General features: G+C 33.3%; 1 protein-coding gene across 3 annotated transcripts in view; it reads left to right on the top strand.

Moving 5' to 3' along the window:
• The window catches only part of LOC136032986 (exonuclease mut-7 homolog), an 80,985-nt gene that overhangs the window by 43,503 nt on the left and 14,608 nt on the right, over positions 1-22,874 (top strand). For all 3 annotated transcript variants that reach the window (XR_010618834.1, XM_065713509.1, XM_065713518.1), the window contains exons 6-9: positions 2,978-3,591; positions 6,962-7,157; positions 10,616-10,762; positions 18,348-18,491. Coding sequence is in view for 2 of the 3 variants with exons in the window: in XM_065713509.1 (XP_065569581.1) it covers positions 2,978-3,591; positions 6,962-7,157; positions 10,616-10,762; positions 18,348-18,491 (1,101 nt within the window). In the remaining variant the exon portion in view is untranslated. The remainder of the gene's footprint in view (positions 1-2,977; positions 3,592-6,961; positions 7,158-10,615; positions 10,763-18,347; positions 18,492-22,874) is intronic.

Raw genomic sequence — 22,874 nt, 5'->3', positions numbered from 1 at the left:
TTCTCATTCCCCATTCTAGAAAATCACTATTCAAATATAAATAAATACTAACAAGTAAACAAAAATAACTAAAATAAAATTACAGGGTGTGAACCAAGCCAGTAGTATGAGCAAAATGTACGAAGAAAGTTTGTGCTTAGTTTAATAGCCAAAGGTGGCGAAGTTTGATGATCTGGGGTAGTGCGCATTGTGAATGCTTTAAATGACTTCTCACTGCGATTCCTTAATATTTCTCTCTCCTTTTCATATTTCCTCTAGTTAAAGCTGAGATGTTGTTTGTCTTCAAACACTTCACAAGTATCACAGTTGGGGAAGGGGGCCATTTTGCATCTTTTTGTATTAACTTTTAATCCTTTTTTGCTTCATCTAGAAGGTTTCGCACACTTTCAACTAATCGTATGATTTGTCATACTGAAAAGTTCTTTGATGGCCTCCTTTTTTATATTCTTTCAATGATCAAATTTCAACTTTTGATTATTCAGTTATCAATTATTTCAGCTTTCAGTATTCAGTTGTATACTTTTAGTAGTACAGAAGGAAGTATCTCATATTTGTATAATTTAGAGGTGATTGAAAGTGAAGTTTGATGAATAATGTGTTGTTTTTTTCACAAAAACGAAGGCCATACTCTTATTTCTTTTTTCAATTCTAAATGAAAAAGAATGCAGAAAATACAAATAAAATCAAAGGAAAGAGAAAGGTCAAAAAATAAAATCAAATGAAATATTAAGAATAATAAGTTAAACGACAGGCTTGGAAAGTGAGGGGATCTGTCCTTTGTCTCAGTCATTTGTTTACGTCAGAAACTCTTTGTGACTCGAAAAAAGAAAATAAACATATCTTGTATATCTTTACCTCTGTTTTCGTTTGTAGCTCAAGGTATTGTATTGATTTAAAGTGGATATAAGTATTTATGAAAAAAAGTATTATCTTCAATAACTGATTTTTATGCAACCATACGATTGTATCTATTCACTATTTTTCCATACTAGGTGGTTTGGAGAAAATAAGAATAACAACTAATAGATATAGTCCACTTCGTTCTTTACTTAAGTCAAACTCAATAGTAGATAGCCTGCCCTTTCTTTTAGTTTGCATTTCTAGTTTTGACGTTTTCCTTCATTTTCCAGTTTCTTTTGTCTTTATCCTTATGACCTTGACGTAGTTTACATGAAGTCTTTCGACCGTGTTTCGACCCTTTTATAAGGGTAATAATAACCTTAAGTGGATGTAGGTCAGAAAAGTGATTTTGCTTTCTGGTGTGTACCTCTGCCCTATGGTTGTAGGATTGAGATGGAATGGAATAAAACTTCATTTGTAAAAAAATCACCATTTATTCATTTAACAAGTAGCCGTCCAAGTAGAAATAAAGCTCTGAGGACGAACGATTACAACTATCAATATCCATAAATTCAACTAAATAATTGAAAAAATATAATAATAAATAAATAAAATAAATATCAAAAATAAAAAAATATATATATATATATATATATATATATATATATATATATATATATATATATATATATATATATATATATATATATATATATATATATATATATATATATATACTAGCTGTTGGGGTGGCGCTTTGCGCCCCGCCCAAGCCCCCCCCCCCCGCGCGCGTAAGTCGTTACGTGCCATATTAGTTACGCGCAATTGTAGTTGTGTCCCTGTGTCCCACCTGTGAATATATATATATATATATATATATATATATATATATTAGGAAAACAGTCTTCCTTTTCTCCTTCTGTCTCTTTTTTTTTTTTTTTTTTTTTTTTTTTTTTTTTTTTTTTTTTTTTTTTTTTTTTTTTTTTTTTTTTTTTTTTTTTTTTTGTGTTTGTGCTGTAGCATTGGTGATTTCTCTTTTCATGATATATATATATATATATATATATATATATATATATATATATATATATATATATATATACATACATATATGTTTTTTTTTAACTACGTAAGACTTGCGAATATTCAACATTCTATGCTCAATCACAAGCTTATCCACATTTCTAGTACTATACTCATGTAAGTAACTAGTACTCTTATAAAAATGAGAAAAAATAGGTGGGCATGTATCCGTCCAACATTGATATACAAAAATTTTAGCTTGATAATGTCTGCAAATTTATTATATATCCCTAAATATATCCGTCAGTCTGATCCCTAAGAGATTGATGTTATCAGTGTCAAGGATTCTATCGCCCTTATTAGAGAATTGAATAACCTCTTCAGAAAAATCTTGCCTTACACTTAAAAAATTTGTGATCTTATGTTGCACTCCGAGTCGATAAATTTAATCAGAATTAGTAAAATAGATCAGAGGGAATTTACAAGACTTTTCATTAAAAATTCTAGTAGGTTTAACATGTGTCGGATTTACTCATATCACCTAAGTCACGCTTAATGGGTTACAGTTCAAATTATTCTAACCGTCGTTGCAGTAAAATAAAAAGAAGAAGAAAAACACTGATTTAGAATATTAACAAGTCAAAGCATACTCTAGCAAAAGCATAATAATGAGCTTCATTAATTTTGATTAATTTAATTCATTACCAGTTACTGGTTTGATTATCCATAATTCCAATTACTACTTTCTCTTAGCATGTTAAAATAGACATTGGATTTTTTAGTTTTCTTCGTACTGGTCATTCATTTTGAAATGAGATAAAGAGGGAGAGATAGTAAACATTAAAACATTAATGGCGTAATATATACGACGTTCAAAAGTTGCCTGCTGAAATTTTTCAGTAATCAGGGCGGAATTCTAAACTCGTTTTACCCTAAAAAATCCCATAATGTTTCTAGCTATTAAATAATTGTCGCCTTTTGTATTATTGTGTTCTCAAAGACCCCCTCCGCCCACCCCGAACGCTTATCGAACTTTGCCTATTTCTTTTTTTAAGGGTTTTTCCAATGCGTTATCTTTTTGATATGCTTAAGATGTTTGTTTTTCATTATTTAGGCAGAGAAAACTTCGAAGAGCTTTCAACTATAGCAGTCAAAAATGAAAGTACTGCACAAATTGATTTACTTGAGTTACTCTTGGAATACAACGAGGATACTTTTGCTTTGTCTATGGCCCAAAAATTTGGCCTCCCTGAGCAAAACTGGCCGGAAATTCTTCGAAGAACACCTGTTGAGGAATTAAATAACAGAAACATATCGACAGAAGAAGACTGGGAATCAGATCATCTCCAGACCCTGGAAGGAGATGACTTATCAAGAGCCGTTCAAAGTCATAATAATCAACCTATTATTGCCCAAGAGGATTGGGAAGCTTACGACTCTGTTGTTTATGGAGAAGAACAGAAACAGTCTCTTTGCTCTCTGGCTCCTGGAGAAGACCTTATTAAAGGATCTACTGCTCGAAAAAATATGCCTTCTGACGAAATCAGTACAAGAAAAGATGGCAAAGAATATGACATTTCTTTTGTAGGATATGAAGAAGAAAATCGTCTGGTTAAATCAGCCAATTCCCAATTAGTTGCTTACTACGAGTTTCCGCTTGAAGCTGGTCAAATAACTATAGTGGATAATTTAGCCAGTTTTGATGCTCTGATAAATAGAATTAAACAGGTATTTCTTTCATATTTGCTTTTCAAAAGGAACTTTTTCATAAACATCTTGCCACGCTGGCTTATGTGCAGAATTAATTAAAAGCAATTATTATCAAACAGATAAGAGAAATGGTTCGGTTGAATCTAAGCTAGAGCAGGTAGTAATTGAACCGAATTGTTCTTTTTTAGAGGTATGGGTAACTGACGTTTTTGCCACATTGGGGCCTGCGACACAAATAAATTGAGGTGTTATAAGTCTTGAAAGAAACTGAGCAAAAATAATTTTTGAATACTCTCGGGGGTTTTACTTATACTTTTTGTCCTAAAATAAGTACATTTTAAGCTTACTTTTGGGGAAAGAGGAAATTAAGCAATACTTAAAAGAAAATACAAATAAAACCATTAAGAAAATTCAAAAATTGCTGTTATTTGCACTCTTTTATCTTTCAAATTTAGTTGTCTTTCTGTCTCTTGGTTTTCAAAAGATTGTCTCTAGACATTCTCGAGATTTTTGATTGTCTCTCGAGAGATTGATTGTCTCTATATTTTCTTCCTCTCTTGATACTCAGTATCTTGTTCACAACACATAATCAGTGGTCTTTTCAAGTAACTTGAATTTTTCTATCAGTTTTTTTTAACTTAATGTCAAACCAATCCAGAGTTCTGTTTGTTCAATTACTCCGCTAGTCTTTATATTAATTTTTATTGCTGGAAATTTGTTGCATACTACTAGACTTCGAAAGAGTTTGCTTTAGAACAGAAGTTTTGCAGTGCATAGAGAGAGCTTTTAGTTCCTCATTCCTAGAGCTTTCAGGCAGTGTTTCACATTTTCGTAGGACGCGAAACCGTGATCTCCATTAAACTCATCCATTTGATCATCTAGCTTTCGCCACTTCTACTTTTAGTTTTTCAGAGGGTGAAAGCGCTTAGAGTTGCCAACTGTAGTCTTATAAGCCAAAAGGAAGACATGCTATTGGAAGGAAATAATAACATTCCCTACTGCTGGCTAAGGCAAGTATTTTGCCTTCTCTAGTTAGCATCATCAGAATATGGGCAGAATATGGCTGAGACAAGTATTTTGCCTTCTCTAGTTAGCATCATCAGAATATGGGCCAATAGAAGAATAGCACTAAACCACTTCTGATTACAACTGTGGTCTTTTAAGCTATAAGGAAAACAAGCTATTGGAAGGAAATAATAACATTTGCTTCTGCTAGCTAAGGTTAGCCATTAATTGCTGGCCTTCTCTAGTTAGTATCATCAGAATATGGGCCAATAGAAGAATAGCACTAATCTACTTCCGATTGGTATTATTCAAACTGTCACGCATTTTAACTAGGGGGATGGATTTTTGATCCTGATTTTACCAGTAAAAGTTGAAAGCGTATGGAAACTAAATAACACATACTTATTTCGGTATGTCAGTTAGCTGGATATCGATGACATTCTTCCCGAATCTCAAGCTGGTATTGCCAAGCGTTTCTTGTTCGATGAGGAGAAAAAGCTGGAAAACTTCCTAGACATTGTCGACCATCTTCAGGCATTACTAGTGACTTACTCAGAAGTAATTAAAGTACTTCATATTGCTGCCACACTTCCTGTGACAACAGCGAGCGATGAGCGTTTGTTTTCTAGCCTAGAAATAGTGAAAAACTACCTGTAGTCTACAACAGGAGATGATTGTCTCAGTCACCTTCTTTTGATATTTGCAGAGAAGGATATAGTAAAAAGTTTGGACTACGACCAGCTTGTTGACGCTTTTGTAAAAATGAAACCCTTGCGGTTCCCCTTGTTACCTTGAGTGTTGTAATATTTTTTTTATCTTGTTATGTTTATCCTTTTTGTAAATATATTTGATCTGGAAGATTTCTGCTAAAAGAAAACCGGGATTTTGGCTACAACCCTCAGCATAACAATGAAGATTACTTTCACCGACGTATTGTTTACTTAAATAAGAAAGTTTCTCGCTGAGGAATGCCAGTCTGTAGTCTGGGTGAATTTTCACTTTCAGTTTAATCACTTAACCTCGTTGATTGTAATCTTTGTTGTTATAATTAATCTTAGAGGTCAGTGTGGCTGAGTTCTACACTAGGTTACAATTCATTTACTCAGAATCTCGATAAATGCGCTGTTTCTTACGCAACGCAAAGTGAATCGGGGGGGAGGGATGCCCACCCCGATTGGATGTCCATGAACTCCATGGGCATGGAGTTCATGCCCACCTCAAGATTTGGCCCAAATGGTGCCTCTGATTAAGCCCCTGATTTTCCTTTTAAAGCAATCTATTGATTCTTAGAATTTTGCTAGAGCTCATACCATATGAGTTCTTGGCTCTTCCAACCTCGTCACAAGTGCCATATGAGCTCTTAGCTCTTGTTTTATTTAGCACTTCAAAGAGAAATTAATGCGTGCAATTAACAATAATATTATTTTCTTTCGCTCTGCTGTGTCTCAAGCAAAAATCACAATAACAATATCATATCCAAACCTGTTGCTCCAATGATAACAATAAAATGCCATAAGGTGTGTCAGAGAAATATGTAAAATTTAGGGTATTATACGTGATATATCAGTAAAACATGTTAAATAGGTAAAATCAAAATTTTACAGGGGGTCCGTAAAATTCATAAAATACCCAATTTTACCAAGACCAATTGTGCTACCATTTAAAATACTACGGCCGAAGGCATCGAGTCATGAGGTTGGTACATGTGCACAAGCCCATATTTACCAATATGCCCACTAAGCCCGATCCTAGGTGTGCAAAATGAGGGGGCGCAATGAATTATCACTGAGTAATTTTCTTCTTGATAAAAACTAGGCTGATGTGATTCGTCGTCAAAGTGTCTGTTGTGTTCTGGTGCTGCGCTGCATAGTTACAAAAAAGAGATTTTAAAACAGCACAGGAATTCCATGGCCACTTTTAGATTATCAGGTGTCTCCGAAGAATGGCAGCTGAGAGCTCAGTGTCACCTCTCTCTTTCATTATATTTGGCTCATCAATTACATTCTGTTCATTACTCCAATATCTACAAATTCTTGGATGTTTCCCCGAAAATCCCGCCAAAACAAAGCGTCAAAGCTTTAAATCCGACCTTGCCTGTGCAACCCGACCATTGTCACCATGTGAAAAAGTTTTAAGTTTTTTAAATGCATATTTTTTTCACTATGTTTTTAATTTAATCCTGATATTTCATTCGTTTGGAAATATGTAGAAGATTTGGTTTCCAATAAAACAAAGATTGTTCTTAACCCCTAGTTCATGTTTATATTATATCAGAACTTGTTACAGTTCAGTTTTCAAAAAAATATGCTTGTTTTCAAACTATAGTTTTCCCTTTCAGGAAATTAACTTTTGTTTTCTGAGTTCTGTTTTCACCTTTTAATAGGAAAATCTTCTTGCGATTGATGCAGAGTGGCCGCCCACTTTTGATAGCTTTGAAACCACTTCGGCGAGTGTACTCCAGATTGCTACAACTAGTCAAGTGTACATTCTTGATGTGATCAGCCTTCAAAAATCACTTACTGGCAAGCAAAAAGAGGACTTTTTGAATTCGTTTTACACTGAAAAATCTCTGATTATTGGCAAGTTATCATGATCAAGCTATTTTTATTTGTGTAGATTTACAGTTTTGCCATACCGCTGTTGCTGCATTTTTACGTATAGTTCGTCGCCTGAAAGCGGTTTTGCCGAATGTAACAATTTTTGGCGAAACTGAGTTGCAAACGCTATCTTGTGTAAAAAAATCTCTTTCGAATGGTCTAATTGACATTGCCGCAAGACATCTTTAACTGCCTGTATTTTGTAGTTCTCCTTTGCCGAATCGCATACTATTCAATACTATCACATATATTCAAACTCATTTTTCTCCGGTTTTTGGAAAAACAGATTCGGCAAAACCGCTTTCAGGCGACGAGTTGTGATTGCAACCCTCGTAGTTTTTTGTGTGCGATTTCTTTACGTCTATTATGGACAGAATCGAGGCAAGGTATTCCTCCCTTTTATGCTAACCTTGACATAAATCTATTTCTATTCCGATAATCGTTTATTTGGTCAGGATTGACCAGAAAGATTTTGGAATATGAACCTAATCGAAAATTGAAATTCTTATTTATGCACAAGACCTTATTAGAAAAGTTGGGGACCCTCCCTCCCCTTCAAGTTAGAAATGCCAACTACAATGAACATAAATTACAAGCAGCAATGTCAAATGAAACGAGATGATCTTCATCATCTGTAAATGCGTAATCATTATAGAGTCCCTACATTTCCCCCCCTAAATTTGCGGTGCCAGTTATAATTAAATATCTAATTTGCCGCTAGTCTGATTAAGCTTTTTAGATGATTACTGATTCTTTTTTTCTGAAAGAGTCAACAGAGAACCTTTGAGGGTATAATTTTCTCAGGAAGATCATTCCAGATTGAAGTGCAACGTCAGATGAAGCTGATTTTCAAGCAATTGGCTTGCCACCCTCAAGATAATGGAACCGAGCTGTTTGCCTGCGTGTATGTCTTGTTGGTTGAACAACTAGAGGTACAATACGAGAAAGACGTGATAGTGAAAAGATAGTGAAGGAGATGAATTTCAGTACTTGTAGAAAACAGCTATCGACGTTACATCAAATATAAACAGTTCGTGTTGACGATCTGTAGTATGGAGTTTTTCAATTCAACAAATTTCAAATTCAAATTCAACAAATTAAGTCAACTTCACTGACGTAGATCAAATCACACTAAGTGTGATTTCAGAAATAGCGCTTAATTTCAATAAAATTTCACATTTGAGGGTCTCGAACCAAGTAGCTAAAGCTCTAAAAATAATATTACAGTAGTCTGTAGAAATAAAATGTGAAAACATGTTTAGTATATACTCCAGAAAAGGTATTAGGTTCTCACTAAATGTGGCATTTAAGGATTTCTCATATTGTTATTAAGAAATCTAAGACAAATCTAAGGTTTTCAGTCTAAACTGTTCTGGAACCAACTTTTATGAAGTATTATATGAAATAGGAAAATAAAAAGAAACATTTCTTACTCTTGAGAAACATATCCCTTCTCACCTTCGAATTCCGGACGTTCTTTATGTACAGCATGCACAATAATTCCCTTTTCGGTACTTCTCACTGTTATTTCACATTCAACAAATCGTGATAGGGCAGCCAATATGCCTGAATCAGGAATATTAGCTAGCCAAATATTCAACAAATTGTGATAGGGCAGCCAATATGACAACATAATATGATATAATATGATATATCAACATAAATAGACAGTCAAATACGGACATTTGACTGTCTATTTTTAGATAAGCCTGTTTCATCATTTAAAGTAGCCAACTAGACATACCATCTGTTAACTTGTCCTATAGTGAAGGAGATGAATTTCAGTACATGTAGAAAACAGCTATCGACGTTACATCTCAAATATAAACAGTTCGCGGTTACGATCTGTAGTAAGGAGCGACCCGGCTCAATAGTAACCGAAACTATAAAAAACTGAATTTTTATAACAATAGTTACATCAAAAGAATTGTATTTTAATGCTGATTGTAAATATATAAGTTTCATCAAGTTTAGACTTACCCATTCAAAGTTACGAGCCTGAAAAATTTGCCTTATTTTAGAAAATAGGGGGAAACAACCCTTAAAAGTCATAGAATCTTATCAAAAATCACACCATCATATTCAGCGTATCAGAAAACCCTATAGTAGAAGTTTCAAGCTCCTATCTACAAAAATGTGGAATTTTGTATTTTTTGCCACCAGATAGATCACGGATGCGTGTTTATTTTTCTATTTTTTTCAGGGGTGATCGTATTGACCAAGTGGTCCTAGAATGTCGTGAGAGGGGTCATTCTAACGGAAATTAAAAGTTCTAGTACCCTTTTTAAGTGACCAAAAAAATTGGAGGGCACCTAGGCCCCCTCCCACGCTCATTTTTTCCCAAAGTCACCGGATCAAAATTCTGAGATAGCCATTATATTGAGCATAGTCGAATTTTTCTTAAAGAACAATGAAAAAGTAAACGTGAAAAGTTTTTTCAACTGAAAGTAGGGAGTAGCATTAAAACTTAAAACGAACAGAAATTATTACCCATATGAGGGGTTCACCTCCTCCTAATACCTTGCTCTTTACGCTAAAGTAATTCTATTAATTTCAACTATTTATTCTACGGCCTTGGTGATTCAGGGGTCATATTCAAAGAACTAGGACAAAATTTAAGCTTTAGTGTGAAGAGCGTGGTATTAACGAGAGGGTGAATCTCCATATACGTAACAAAAACGTACGAATTTAGAAGTTCGTTACGTAAGTTAATTCGTAAGTTACATATATTTTCAATAATAAAAACGTTCGTAAAAAATTAAAAGTTCTAGTTGCCTTTTTAAATAACCAAAAAATTGGAGGGTAACTAAGCCTACTTCCACGCTCCTTTTTTCTCAAAAAATAGTATAACCAAAACTATGTAAATGTCATTTAGCCGTAAAAATAAATTAATATGCAAATTTCGTTTTAATTATTTATGTGCGGAGAGCCAAAATGAAAACATGTATTAATTCAAAAATGATCAGAAATTAAATATAAAAAAACAAGTTTTTTTTAACTGAAAGTAAGAAGCGATATTAAAACTTAAAACGAACAGAAATTACTCCGTATATGAAAGGGGCTGTTCCCCCCCCCCCTCAACGCCCCACTCTTTACGCTAAAGTTTTAGATTTTTTTAAAAAGTAGAGTTGAGAGAAAGAGTCAAACTTTAGCGTAAAGAGCGGAACGTTGAGGGGGGAACTTCTTATACTATCAGTGCTGCAGGCTGCTGCTGCAACATTTCTGCTGAATAAAGTAAATATCATCTGATTTTCTAAACTAATGGGAATTATTATTCTTTTGATATAATGGTCCTTGAATCCTGTCCTTCAACCTTGAAAGCAGATTTATTACCAATCATTAAAGCGATTATGTCTTAACTACTTAATTCTTTGAATTATAACTGAATATTTTATTATATTTCACTTTTTGTACTTGATTATTTTTTTTTTTTTTTTTAGGCTTCAGCTTTTCTGAAGATTTAAACAAGCTTGAAAAATTATTTCCTGGTATAAAAGAGAAACAAGGCAGCAGTTCTAACTTACTGGATCTGCTGAAACTCTGGGGGCTTATAAAGAAAAACAAGCCCGAAGTTTTGCCGTATAAGGGTAAGTAAAATACTGGTTTTATATATCAGAATTAAAACCAAATTTCTCATGTTTTTAGTAAATCATTAAAAATTAACTAAGGTTTAAGGCATATCTGATTTCAAGAGCCCAAGCAATCCGGAGTATATAAAGTTTTAACTTAGTACTCAATCGACGGATATTTAGTGAAGTCTTTTCTCTAATACATACATTTGCAAAGGCGTAATTTACACCTCTAATTAAAACTATATTAATATTATAACTAACACCATATAATTATAATTAAGAGAAAATATTATAATTATAAATAACCAAATAATTAACTCAATGTGAATATGCAGTGAAAGAAACTTATGGGACTACGAGTCCAATTAGCTCGAGTAGTGAAAACCCCAGAGGTAAATACTATCACTTGTTGATGTGCTAGCCTCAGAAGGCTTGCTGCTGTGATTAGTTTTTATTCTAATTATTATGTATATGAAAAATGACCTATTCTAAATATGAAACAAACTTTGAGGTTTTTACTATGGTTTTAAAGGACTTTATTGTTAAATCAAAAATAGAAGAAACGATTCTTCTTTGAAATTAATTTTTTAAACTTTTTCTATAAAATATGTTTTTCAAAGAAAAGTAAAGAACATCATTAAGCCAAGAATGAGCAAAAGTAAACTCAAATTATCTTCCAATCATAAAACTACCACAAATCACTATCAATAAATAAATGAAACTCAAAACGAACAGAAATTACAATAAATAGCCGAGTCATTTAACATGTGTAGGACTGATAACCCCTATGCCTTCTCAAGACCAGAACACAATTTGAGCTTTACTGGAAACAAAATACGCTTGAAATATTTTCACCTTTCTTGCTTTCATAAGTAAAAAATTATCAAAACTTTTGAGGAACAAATATCAGTATATGTCGATAAAACTGACAATCCACGGTCATTTGTTTTTGTTGTTGTGTTTTTTTTTTTTTCAGTAAAGTGCAAATTGTGTTCTGGTCTTGAGAAGGCCTAGGGGCTATTAGCCCTACTCATGTTTATTTTTGCTCGTTTTGAGTTCGACTCCGCTATTTATTGTAATTCTTGTTCGTTTTTAGTTTCATTTATTTGGTGATAGTGATTCGTGGTAGTTTTACGATTGGAAGATTGTTTGACTTTATTTTTGCTCATTTTGGGCTTAATGGAACTCTTTACTGTTCTTTGAATACTTGGTTTGTGGAAAAAGTGTAATGTCGGTTCGTTGTTTATTGACATAGTCTTTTTCATTGAAAAAGTAATAATTTATATTTTTTTTTGTGTTTTGTTCTATGAGAATCCATAGTATGGTGCCATAGCATGTTGGAGGAACTTTTTCACAAATTTTTCAATCCTGACACAAAAGCATTTCTTGATTTAATTTTATAGCTTCTGGAGTTGACCTGAAAAATAAAACTTAGCATAACTACCAAAAGATTCTATCTCTGCTCTTTGACAACTTGGATACACTTATACTCTTTTTATTTAATTTAAATGCTTCTGAACTTTACCTGAAGGAGTTTTTTTTTTGACTTGCACTAATATTCAAAGATACATGATGAATTTTGTGGCACGGTATTTGAAGTTTTGTATACAGTAATTTTCGACGAATAAAAATAATTCTAATTTTGATAATTGATTCTGTTAGAAATACATAGCTGTTAAGATATTTCAAATATTCTGCAGGGGTTCTGTAATGCTACAGCCATTTAGGCCCATATATGTTGTAAATTAAAAATAGGATTTGAGGAAGACTGATCAAAAAATAAATGTTTCTGTTCAACATTGATCGCGTCGGCCTTCTCTGTGCGACGCCAGGGACTAGTGGTAATTGTAGTAGCAGTGGTAGCATACAACTATTCCTTTTTTGATCATGTCCCTTATCATTTCCTGAAAGTTCCAAATTGATTTACCTAGTCATTCATGAGTTTACGCCCTTTTGACAATCCGTAAACACATACCATATTTTGATTTAGTTCAACACTCCCCTCAATACTACTACCTTATATCACTCAGCTTGCTCTAAATGATGATAATCAATTTGGTTTTAGATCTGGGCTGGGCTGTCAGCATGCTCACCGTGCTTTGACTTCTTTATTAGAAGATGCCCATCGCACTCGCCGCGTACTCCATTTCGCAACCCTCGACTTGTCTAAATTATTTGACAGTGTTTGTCATACTCAAGTATGGACAGCATTATTCCAGAGAAGAGTAAATCTGTCGGTAATTCACGTGCTTCGTTTTGGTACTCCTATTCTTACCTTCGCCTTAAGTCATTAGATAATTCTTATTTTGGTATTGTCCCTGTTCGTTGTGCTGTAAGACAAGGGGGAGTTCTTTCGCCGTATATTTTTAATCTTGTATTGAAAAATGTATTATCAAAAATATCGACTACATGCCTACTAGGACCATCTGATATCTCATGTCTGGCTTATGCGGATGACCTTCTTCTGATTAGTCAAACTGAGTTTGGTTATGCCCGTCCAGTGAAGTCAGTTACTTTTGCTTTCCGCGATATCGGCCTGTACCTAAATATTGACAAATGCGAGTTTCTTGTTTTCAACGGTAATAACTGTTCAGAATCACTATACTGCGGTGGTTTTAGTATTCTTCGTGTTAACTCGTTTTGTTGGCTTGGTATAACAGTTTGCGATTCTATGAATGCTCTCCGGTCTCTTGCTGTCAAAGATGTTAGTGATAAGCTGTGGCTCGGTTACTCTAAGATTGTAGCAAATCGTGGAAACTATAGGGGAAGAGCGCTAACTCGGCTTTATTCAAATTTTTGTGATCATTCTGTACTCTTCTGTTCTGGTATTAGGCCACTTCTGTTGACTGGTGGTCTAAAACGTATTCGCATAAATTATTACCGGTACTGCAAATTTCTTTCATATCTACCTCGTTCTTACCGGAATGCAAAACTGGTTAAAAAGTATTGTGCGACAGATATTACTGGTGCTTTCGAAAAATTATCTGCCAAGCTAGCTATTGAAGCGCTTTATAGGCTAGGATGTTTTCATCGCCTTATCCATCTTTTTTCTGTATGCGATTAAATTTGTTTCTTGTTTTAATTTTGCTGTTTTTCTTTTGTATTTTACTCCACTTAACCGTTGTTTTGTGAAGTGGGGGATAAATAAATTATTATTGTTTTTTTGATTATTAATATTCTGAAAAGCTCACTTAAAAACAATTCCGAAATTGTAATCTGAAATTTTTGAGATATTTATTTTCTATTGTTTTATTACTTCAAAATAGTTTCTATCATACTGAAATATTTTCTATTATTTTCTTTTTATCGAAATATTTTCTAATGTTTTATTATAACGGATTTATAATCATTTTCGGATAACTAAAGAAATTTCCAAACCATAGCAGACTCAGTAGCTGTTGCTAAATTTGAATTTGCGTATAGACAAAATAGATGTAAAAAATCCCTACAGCAATTTTCGCCTTACAACAATTACAGACATTACAGTAACTTTCTCCTTACAGCAATTACAGACATGACAGGAATTTTCTCATTACAGAAATTACAGACATTACAGGAATTTTTTCTTTACTGCAATTACAGACAATACAGGAATCTTCGCATTACAGGAATTACGGACATTACAGCAATTTTCTCCTTATGAAACGTTGAACATATTGATGTTTCGATAAAGAGGACTTCGTTTGATATTATTCGTAACCTACAAACTCTACTGGTGAGTCCTGCCCAAAACAGGATAAACAGTCTTTATCTGAGGGAAGGGGAGAAGATGAAGATTTTTGTTCATATAAAGCGATAATTCCAGTTAATTACCAGGAAACATCTCTACTGAAATCACAAGAATTTACATGAAAACTACAGATCATCATTTCATCTTGGGAAAATAGACTTTTAAGACAAGCAAATTCGATGGATAGCCAGCACTCTTACCTTTTCGTATTTTTATTAAAAAAGGAAACATAATTGATACAGTTGATAATGACTATATATTATGAAAAGGGTAGCTTTAAGATTATTGACCAGAGTGAGACTTTCGTTTTCCTGAAAGCATTTCAACTGCAATGAGTGTGATCATTGATAGTTGTTAGTATTTCATGTACTAATTACCTTTCAAAGCATGTGAATTAAAGTCTTTAATTTTGGATTTAGTTAAATGCAACTCGAAAAGCCTTTTTCAAGCATTGGGATAGATAAACCTAAAGATAACATTTCATACAGTACTTGTAATGGAGCATTCATTTTAAGTATTGAAAGAAAATAAATTTGAACTCTGATGCTAAAAAGCAGGGGTTTATACGAGTGGTAAGTCACCTGGAAATGTTGTCTGTACGTTTAAATTTTAACACTCTTTTCGCTAGGGTTCAAACTCCTTATATACGACTAGCTTACATTACATACCATTATATCCCTTTTTCCATACGAATATCGGTCGTTCCTCTCGTAAGAAATTTTTTTACATTACATACCATTACATCCGCTCTTTTACATCCGCTCTTTACGCTAAAGTTTGACTCTTTCTCTCAACTCTACTTTTTAAAAAAATTTAAAACTTTAGCGTAAAGAGTGGGGCGTTGAGGGGGGAACAGCCCCTTTCATATACGGAGTAATTTCTGTTCGTCTTAAGTTTTAATATCGCTTCTTACTTTCAGTTAAAAAAAACTTGTTTTTTTTATATTTACATTACATACCATTATACCTCTTTTCTTGTACGAAGGTCGATTGTTCCTCTCGTAAGAACATTTTTTATTAATGCAAGAAAACAGAAAATATTCGGCAACAAACATGATATATCCCCCTCTCCAGATAAGTGCCTTGCCGAAAAAACAAAACTACACACAATTCCGGCTTGGACCATAGACATCAACTGCATTTGGACGTAAAAAAAAAAAAAAAAAAAAAAAACGATATGAATAGTTTTTAAATTTGTCTTAAAGGCACCAAACGAATAATACTTCTAGACAGCAAAGGCGTTTCATACTTGAACAGCAAAAGTCATCTACGATGGACGAAAATAAGTGAGAAACAGATCAAAAAGAAGACTAACAAAAGAATCAAAATAGACGACAAATAATAAGTAAAAGTTTCAAAATAAACTAGCCAGCTTGTCAAAATATAATAAAGGGTACTCCTTATGAGTATAGTGCTTTTTGCTCTGGTAGAAATCATAGCATATTAGGTATAAACAGGGCCGTATCCAGGATTTTTACAAAAGGATTTTGTTGGAGAGGGAGGTTTACAAAAAAAAACTTATAAAAAACGCATCGACAATTTGTTTATATTATTTTTGCCGCTTTTTTACGAGCCGCAAAAATATTTCGGGGGTTCAAACCACCTAACGTTCATAAAACCGCTAAGTTTTCATCTTAGTGTTCAAGGTAGACGGACAAGCAGCAAGGAGTTTAAAATATGGTCTGACTGGTTGACTGAATGGAATATGAATATTAACAAAATTTATGTAGAATGATTAGAGACAAGAGTCGGTCTAGTTTTAAGGGTCACGGGAACATCACTGTGTAATTGAAGAAAAACGAAAGACTGGATTCAAATCAAGCCACGGCTGATTAACGTAATTATTTGTTTCAGGGATAAGGTTCCTTGCTTTGTCATATGTTCTAGAGTTGTATCAGAAGGAAAGGAAATGTTGGAACACATATAGTGCGGCAATAAGTGACATAAGTCTGAATTAAATAGTGAAAGATGATTTTTAGAATCGACCCAGGAAAAATATGTCTAAGCCTTCTAAGAATTCTAAGGCTCCTTGATATCTTCATTTTAATTGGTAAATATGATGTCATCAAAAAGAATACCCAGGAACCGGACATAACGTTCAATGGATGTACTGAGAGATTATTGAAACGGCGAGTCGACGCCCTATGTGCCAGTAATGACTCAGGAGGATCTTCTGCTTCTTCTCCTACTACTGAGATAATTCCTTGAAAGATGAGCTTCCCAAAGTTGGAGACAAGCCTGCGAAATTTCCGAAAAAATCAGAAAGCTTGACTGAAACTACATATTTTCCAGGCAGTTAGCATCGAACCGCAGAACTACTCTCTTAAACATTGCAATCAAGTTATTTTGGATCTTAGACTTCGTTCTGACAGCAGCGCCAAGGGTACTGGCGTCAGCGAAGCAACTAGAAGGTTACTAGTTAATGGAAATATCTACATTTGTGGGCATGGAGAGATTTGGGGTGACAGGGACGATAAGAATCTGTTTGGTTTTAGTTCATAACCTTTGATAAAACAAAAAATGATCCACGGAAATACCCCCCCCCCCAGACAAATAAGAATCAGACCAAGTGATAGCCTTCCCTCTTATACCATAATGGTATAATTTAAAGAGTAGAATTGTGTGGCTTAACGAATCAAAAGCTTTTTGGACGTCAAAAATATGGCGTCAGGAATAAGACCAGATTCAAGAGCCAAATTTAAAAATTTTTACAGAGAAGCACAAGCATGCTCAGTTGAGTGCTTTACTTGGAAGGACAACTAAAATTCTTTAAAAAAAACTTTTTTTTGGATTTGCTTAACCTAGGAAACATACTCTTTCCAAAATTTTTTGCTAAATACAGACGCTAAGATATTGGTCGATAATTAGCTGGGCCACTCCGAGGTCCGCCTTTATATAAACAACCGTTCGAGCTCACTTAAATGAAATAGGAGAAATTTCAATCTTCAAAATTTACAAGTCTCATCACGGGACAAATAATTGATGAAAGAATGGGTTTTCCCCCTTGGTGATGTACAATATGACTAGGCTGAACCTTATAACTCATTGACGAGTCTACTTTTCTCATACTGAGAGACAAACTTCAGGGCCAAGGATTTCAAGCAAAATAATTGAAGAAAAAATGGGTTTTGCCCCCTTAGTGGTATACAATCTGACTAGGCTGAACCTTATAACCCATTGATAAGTCCACTTTTCTCATCATGAGAGACTGGCTCCAGGACCATGGATTTCAAGCAATTTAGACCAAGATATGATTCTAAATCAAGCATAGAAAGTTACTGAAGAAGCTTTGCGGGAGCTTAGTGAAGAAACAATGGTTTTTCCATTCTAAAGTGTTGTTGCTTATGTTCCTCGAACATTAACTTCACTTCAAGCAACTGAACCATCAACCATCAAACTTAGAGAAAAACAAAAAGTTGGAGACAAAAGTCTTAGGACTTTCCGAAAATAAGTCTTAGGACCAAAGTCCAAAAGTCTTAGGAGTTTGGCAATTCTCCAAGTGAGCACCTCAAAATGAGGTGCTCACTATATACAGAAAAGACATGAAAACAGTCCCATGGATCATTTACTACTACAAAATTCTGCTCCAAATTTTGAATCCTGACCTACTTAATTATTTAAAATACTAAAAGCTATTCGTTGTTTTGAAGCTCAACAAGGCGATCTTGCAGAAATCCCTTTAACCTGAAATAGGAAAGTTGTGTCACTTACCATCATGATGAACTAAATAAATATAGTACCTACCCCTGTTTTGAATCCTTGAAATAAAGTTATGTTTTTTGACCCTCAGAAAAGATATGGTTAAATGTTTTCTCCTTTGTTCTGGAAAAGAAGGCCAAAGCAAATTAGATTTAATTTTCTTCTATTTTAGATCTTCCAGCTGAGCAAGATGTTAGACGCAAAGGGGGCCTTAGTGAACTGGTTAGACAATGCTTTGATGTTACCTTGGATAAAAGAGAGCAACTTTCTAATTGGAGCCGAAGACCTTTGACAAATGCACAAGTCCTTTATGCGGGTATTTTTTTTTCCTGTATTTGTTTATAGAAAGAGGAGGGGTAGTCTTATTATTATTTAAAGGAGAGACAGAGCTGCAAGATCGATAGGCGTCTGATAAGTTTCAGTTTTTTTTTTGTCCCTTATTCTATGCTTTATTGCTAGTAAGGTATTTATGGATATCCAAAGAAACGTCAGGTGTGTGTGATTTTGTGTCTCCATTTTCTTTTGTGTACTGGCAACATAGCTACTCCATTTTGATTCGTGAAAGCTTGTATAAAAATATTATGGTACTATCTATAAGGATAAAACATAAAGGTCGTGTCTATAGTCGTGTCTATAGTTGTGTCTATAGTTTTTAAGAAAAACTATAATATAAATAAATATATATTTGTAAAATATAAAATGTAAATAAAAATCTCTAAATTATCTAAAACATAAAGAAAACAAACTAAAACCAGTAAATGTGATCATGCTAATATTTAAATATAAAAGCAAAATCGAAATATAATAGTAACTACGTACACTTGAAAAGTTTGCTTTCCAGTATTGTAATAAGATATTGTTGGAAAATAATAGGTATTATGGTTGCAGTAGCAGCTGTAACCTAGTAAAAAACAAACTCCAGCTCATAGTAACCGAAGATTAAAAATGAGTTTGTCAGAAAAAAAATGTTCTGGGGGGAAGAATTGTCATTTGAAGCTGATTCACCAATGGCAACTGTGATTTCGTCTAATCGTAATATTAATAGTCTATTGCAAAACTAATTTTTTCGGAGTTTTGTTAAATAGCCTGAAATTCTTCAAAAATTGTTTCTTATCGAAGTGAAAGATTGGAGTCACTATGATCGAAAATCCTAAGTAAAAGAATTACGCTTCCTCATCTTCAACAACAATGAAAATACCTTTTTCGCTCAAAAAAGCAGTGATTCAGACAATACAAAATAGAAAATAGAATTACAATACACTAATTCCCCCTCGAAAGGCTCCATGGCCAGGGATACAAGGGGGACTAGTCACAACTACAATATAAGCTATATATATATATATATAAGGGGGATACAATATAAGCAACAACTACAAAAAAAGAAGAGAAAAATAGAAAATACCTGAACATAGAGAACATACCTTAGGCCTGGGAGTCAAAGCGCAGAGAAAGCATACATCGTGAACAGTACTCAGGGGACATCAACTCCTCAGAGGAAAAATAGTTATTCTATTTGATTCTTTATTAAATGATCCTTAAGATTTTTATTTCACACAATATAAACAAACACAAATAATTGAATAAAGCCAACAGGGAGCTGAGCTCGAAAAGAAGGTTATCTATTATTTCCTTAATTTCAAATTCACTAAAAATACGGATAAAAAGAAAATAGACCAAAAACATCATAACATAGAGCATGAGAGGGACAAAAAAGGCTAACCTAGTATAGCAAATTCCAAATATAATACTAAAAAAGAATTATAAAGTAAAATCACCCCGCCATCAAAGGTTAATAATATATTCTACTATTTTTTTGGCTTAAAAGTGATCGGCTGTTAAGATTTTTAAATTTAGTGTTTAATTTACGCCTTTTTGCTGTAAAGGGGTTCTGAATCTTATTGAAAACTTATTTTTTTCACAATTCACCGAGGGGATTCTGTACGCTCCAAAACGAGCCGACGAAAAACTGAATGAGCGAAAGGGGGTGATAAGAATATGTGATTCATAAAGTAATTCACCAAAGACTGAATATCATAATGCCAGAGCGATAATTGAACATTTTTAAGTTTATTAATAGTTAAATTATGAAGAAATGTAAATAAATTTACTGTTTTAGAAAAACTTTGAAGTCATTTAGGACAATGAAGGAAATTACTAAGAATTCTTGTAGCTTTATTCTACATTAACTGGAGAGGTTTGAAATGACTAGGAAATTTATTTAAGTAAATAATGGGATTGTACTTTAAGTATGATTCTATTGAAGAATGATAACGATTTCTGATAATTGAAAAAGGAAAATTATACTTTAATCGATGTTAACATTCTAAATTTTGAACTAATTTTATATAATTGGTCAAAATGACTGCGGAATAATAAAAACTCATCAAGAATGATTCCCAAATAACTATATGTTTTAATCCTTCTAATTCTACTCCCAAAAGCAAGGGATGTTCATTTTTTCTATTTAATATTGATTCAGAGAAAAGGTTTTAGCAAAGAAATTCATCTAGGAGAACGAAAGAGTGGAATTTGAAACTTAAATGTGCAGGAATAAAGTAAGGTAAAAATTTACGTTTAGAATGAACTCCTGCTAGGTTATCTATCTTTAAGGGGAGGGTGTACGAAGGAACCTCCATAAGTTTCACTTTTGGATTCAGTTCAGCTTAAACGCACATATTTTAAAGCAAAGACAGTTAAATGATAGTATTTACTGCAAATTGGAAATTTTCTGTCTATTTGACATCACTCATAATTTTCAAGTGAAAGTCTTTTCTTGTCTTTTTTTCAAAAAAGACATTAACACATTTAATGCTAATCAAAAATTTTCTATGCTCTTCTGGCTAGTGACCCCACACGAACGTCACATTATGTTAAAAGGAAGAAAAAAAGTGAAAGGGGATAAAAAAGGAAGATGAATAAAAAAAGGAAGTAAGGAAATTTGATTTCCTAATCTATAAAGTAAACTGTAGACTAGGATTTCAAAGAAATTAAAACTAGGTAGTTTGTATGTTCTTTGCTTCGTGATAACGAACTGTAATTAAGGAGTGATACGGCTCAATAGTAATCGAAACTTAAAAAAAACAGAATTTAAATATCAATAACTATGCAAAAGAATTGGCTTATTATGTTGATTTCAAATACTTAGATTCATTAAGCTTAGTGTTATTTATAAAAGCCTGAAAAAATTTGCCTGATTTGAAAAAAAAGGGGGGGGGGGAACACCCCGGAAAAGTAAAAGAATCTTAATGAAAATCACACAGGTGTTTGAAAAATAAACAGAAATCAAATAAAAAGTAAAATCTTTCTGAACAGAAAGTAAGGAGCAACAATAAAACTCAAAACCAACAGAAATTTTACTGTATATGCGGGGGTTGCCCCGTCCTCAAGACCTTGCTCTTTATGTTAAAGTTTGACTGTTGGTCCCAATTTTTTAAGTAGGCCTACGACTCCTGAAACACAAGTGCCATTTAATTAGAATTGGGAACTTTTTTGAAAGGTGCTAAAAACTGTAGCGTGAAGAGCAAGGTATTTAGGAGGAGGGCAACTACTACACATACGGAATAATCTATGTTCGTTTTGAGGTTTAATGTTAATCCATACTTTTAGTTGAAAAAAAACTTCGTGTTTTTTATTTAATTAATAAAAATAAAATGAAATTAGGCATCTTCATCAGATATTGCAGGATGGGGTTTGATTGTCTTCTGTGTCATTGACGAGTACATAATTTTTTGGTAAACAATTTTTTTTTTCTTTTCTCTTTGTTTAAAAAATTAAAAGCTATACATAAAGCTAGAAAATGAATGCATAAATTATATTTGGAGCTCGTAATATAAAATTGGATTAAAAGATCTTTAGGCTTTTAAGTGCTTAAATTATTACTTATACAAAATTACGAAATACAAATTTATCGAAACAACTGATTTCAAATAAATCCTCCCGCAAACCCTGCGAGCCATCTAAAAATTTTGATTCCATTGAAACAATCGAGAAAAATAAGTTAGTTGCTGGATATTTATGCACTAAATTCAAAAACATTAATAAACAAAGAAAAAAAAAGAATTTTGTCATTAAATTCGTGTATAAAGATATTTGTTATAACGAAAAATTTCCGTTATTAAAAGAAAAAAGGAAAAAGTAAATATAGTCTTAGGCTCACAACTTTTTGTTTGTGATTGTATCCCCCTATCGACCGTTTCATGTACAATTTTAGCATAAGAAATCTATCTTCTTGTTCGGTTTTTTTCTTCTTTTTTATTAAGCTTAAACTTCCCATACTTGGCATGACTCCTCATATAAACAAGGTGTAGTTGGCCCTTCGGCTTACGGTCTACTTTATCTTCTCTCCAGAGACGTCAAACTCGGTTTTGAAGAGTGTTAGCAGGGCTTCCACTTCTCATGTTTTCCCATGAGATCTCATGTTTTCGGAAGATTTCTCATGCGAAAAAAATGTGTCTCATGTTCTCAAGTTTTTCTCATGTTTTTAGAGGTTTTCTCATGTTTTTAGAGATATTCAGGTTTTTTTCTCATATTTACCTTCATTCGACATAATCTCCCGATTTCTGTTGATTTGAGCTCTGTCCAACTTGACGTTTATGATCTTTTGCAATTTTCTGGCAAACTGCAAAATATGTCTTCATTGCCTGTAGGGAATTTCATTGTCGGCAGCTTGTCCCGTGACTCACCATTGTTGTTTTCAAAA

Source organism: Artemia franciscana, chromosome 1 (assembly GCF_032884065.1).
Source record: "Artemia franciscana chromosome 1, ASM3288406v1, whole genome shotgun sequence".
NCBI classification, from domain to species: domain Eukaryota; kingdom Metazoa; phylum Arthropoda; class Branchiopoda; order Anostraca; family Artemiidae; genus Artemia; species Artemia franciscana.
Note: the sequence above shows the minus strand (reverse complement) of the source record. Positions and strands in the feature narration are given on the sequence as shown.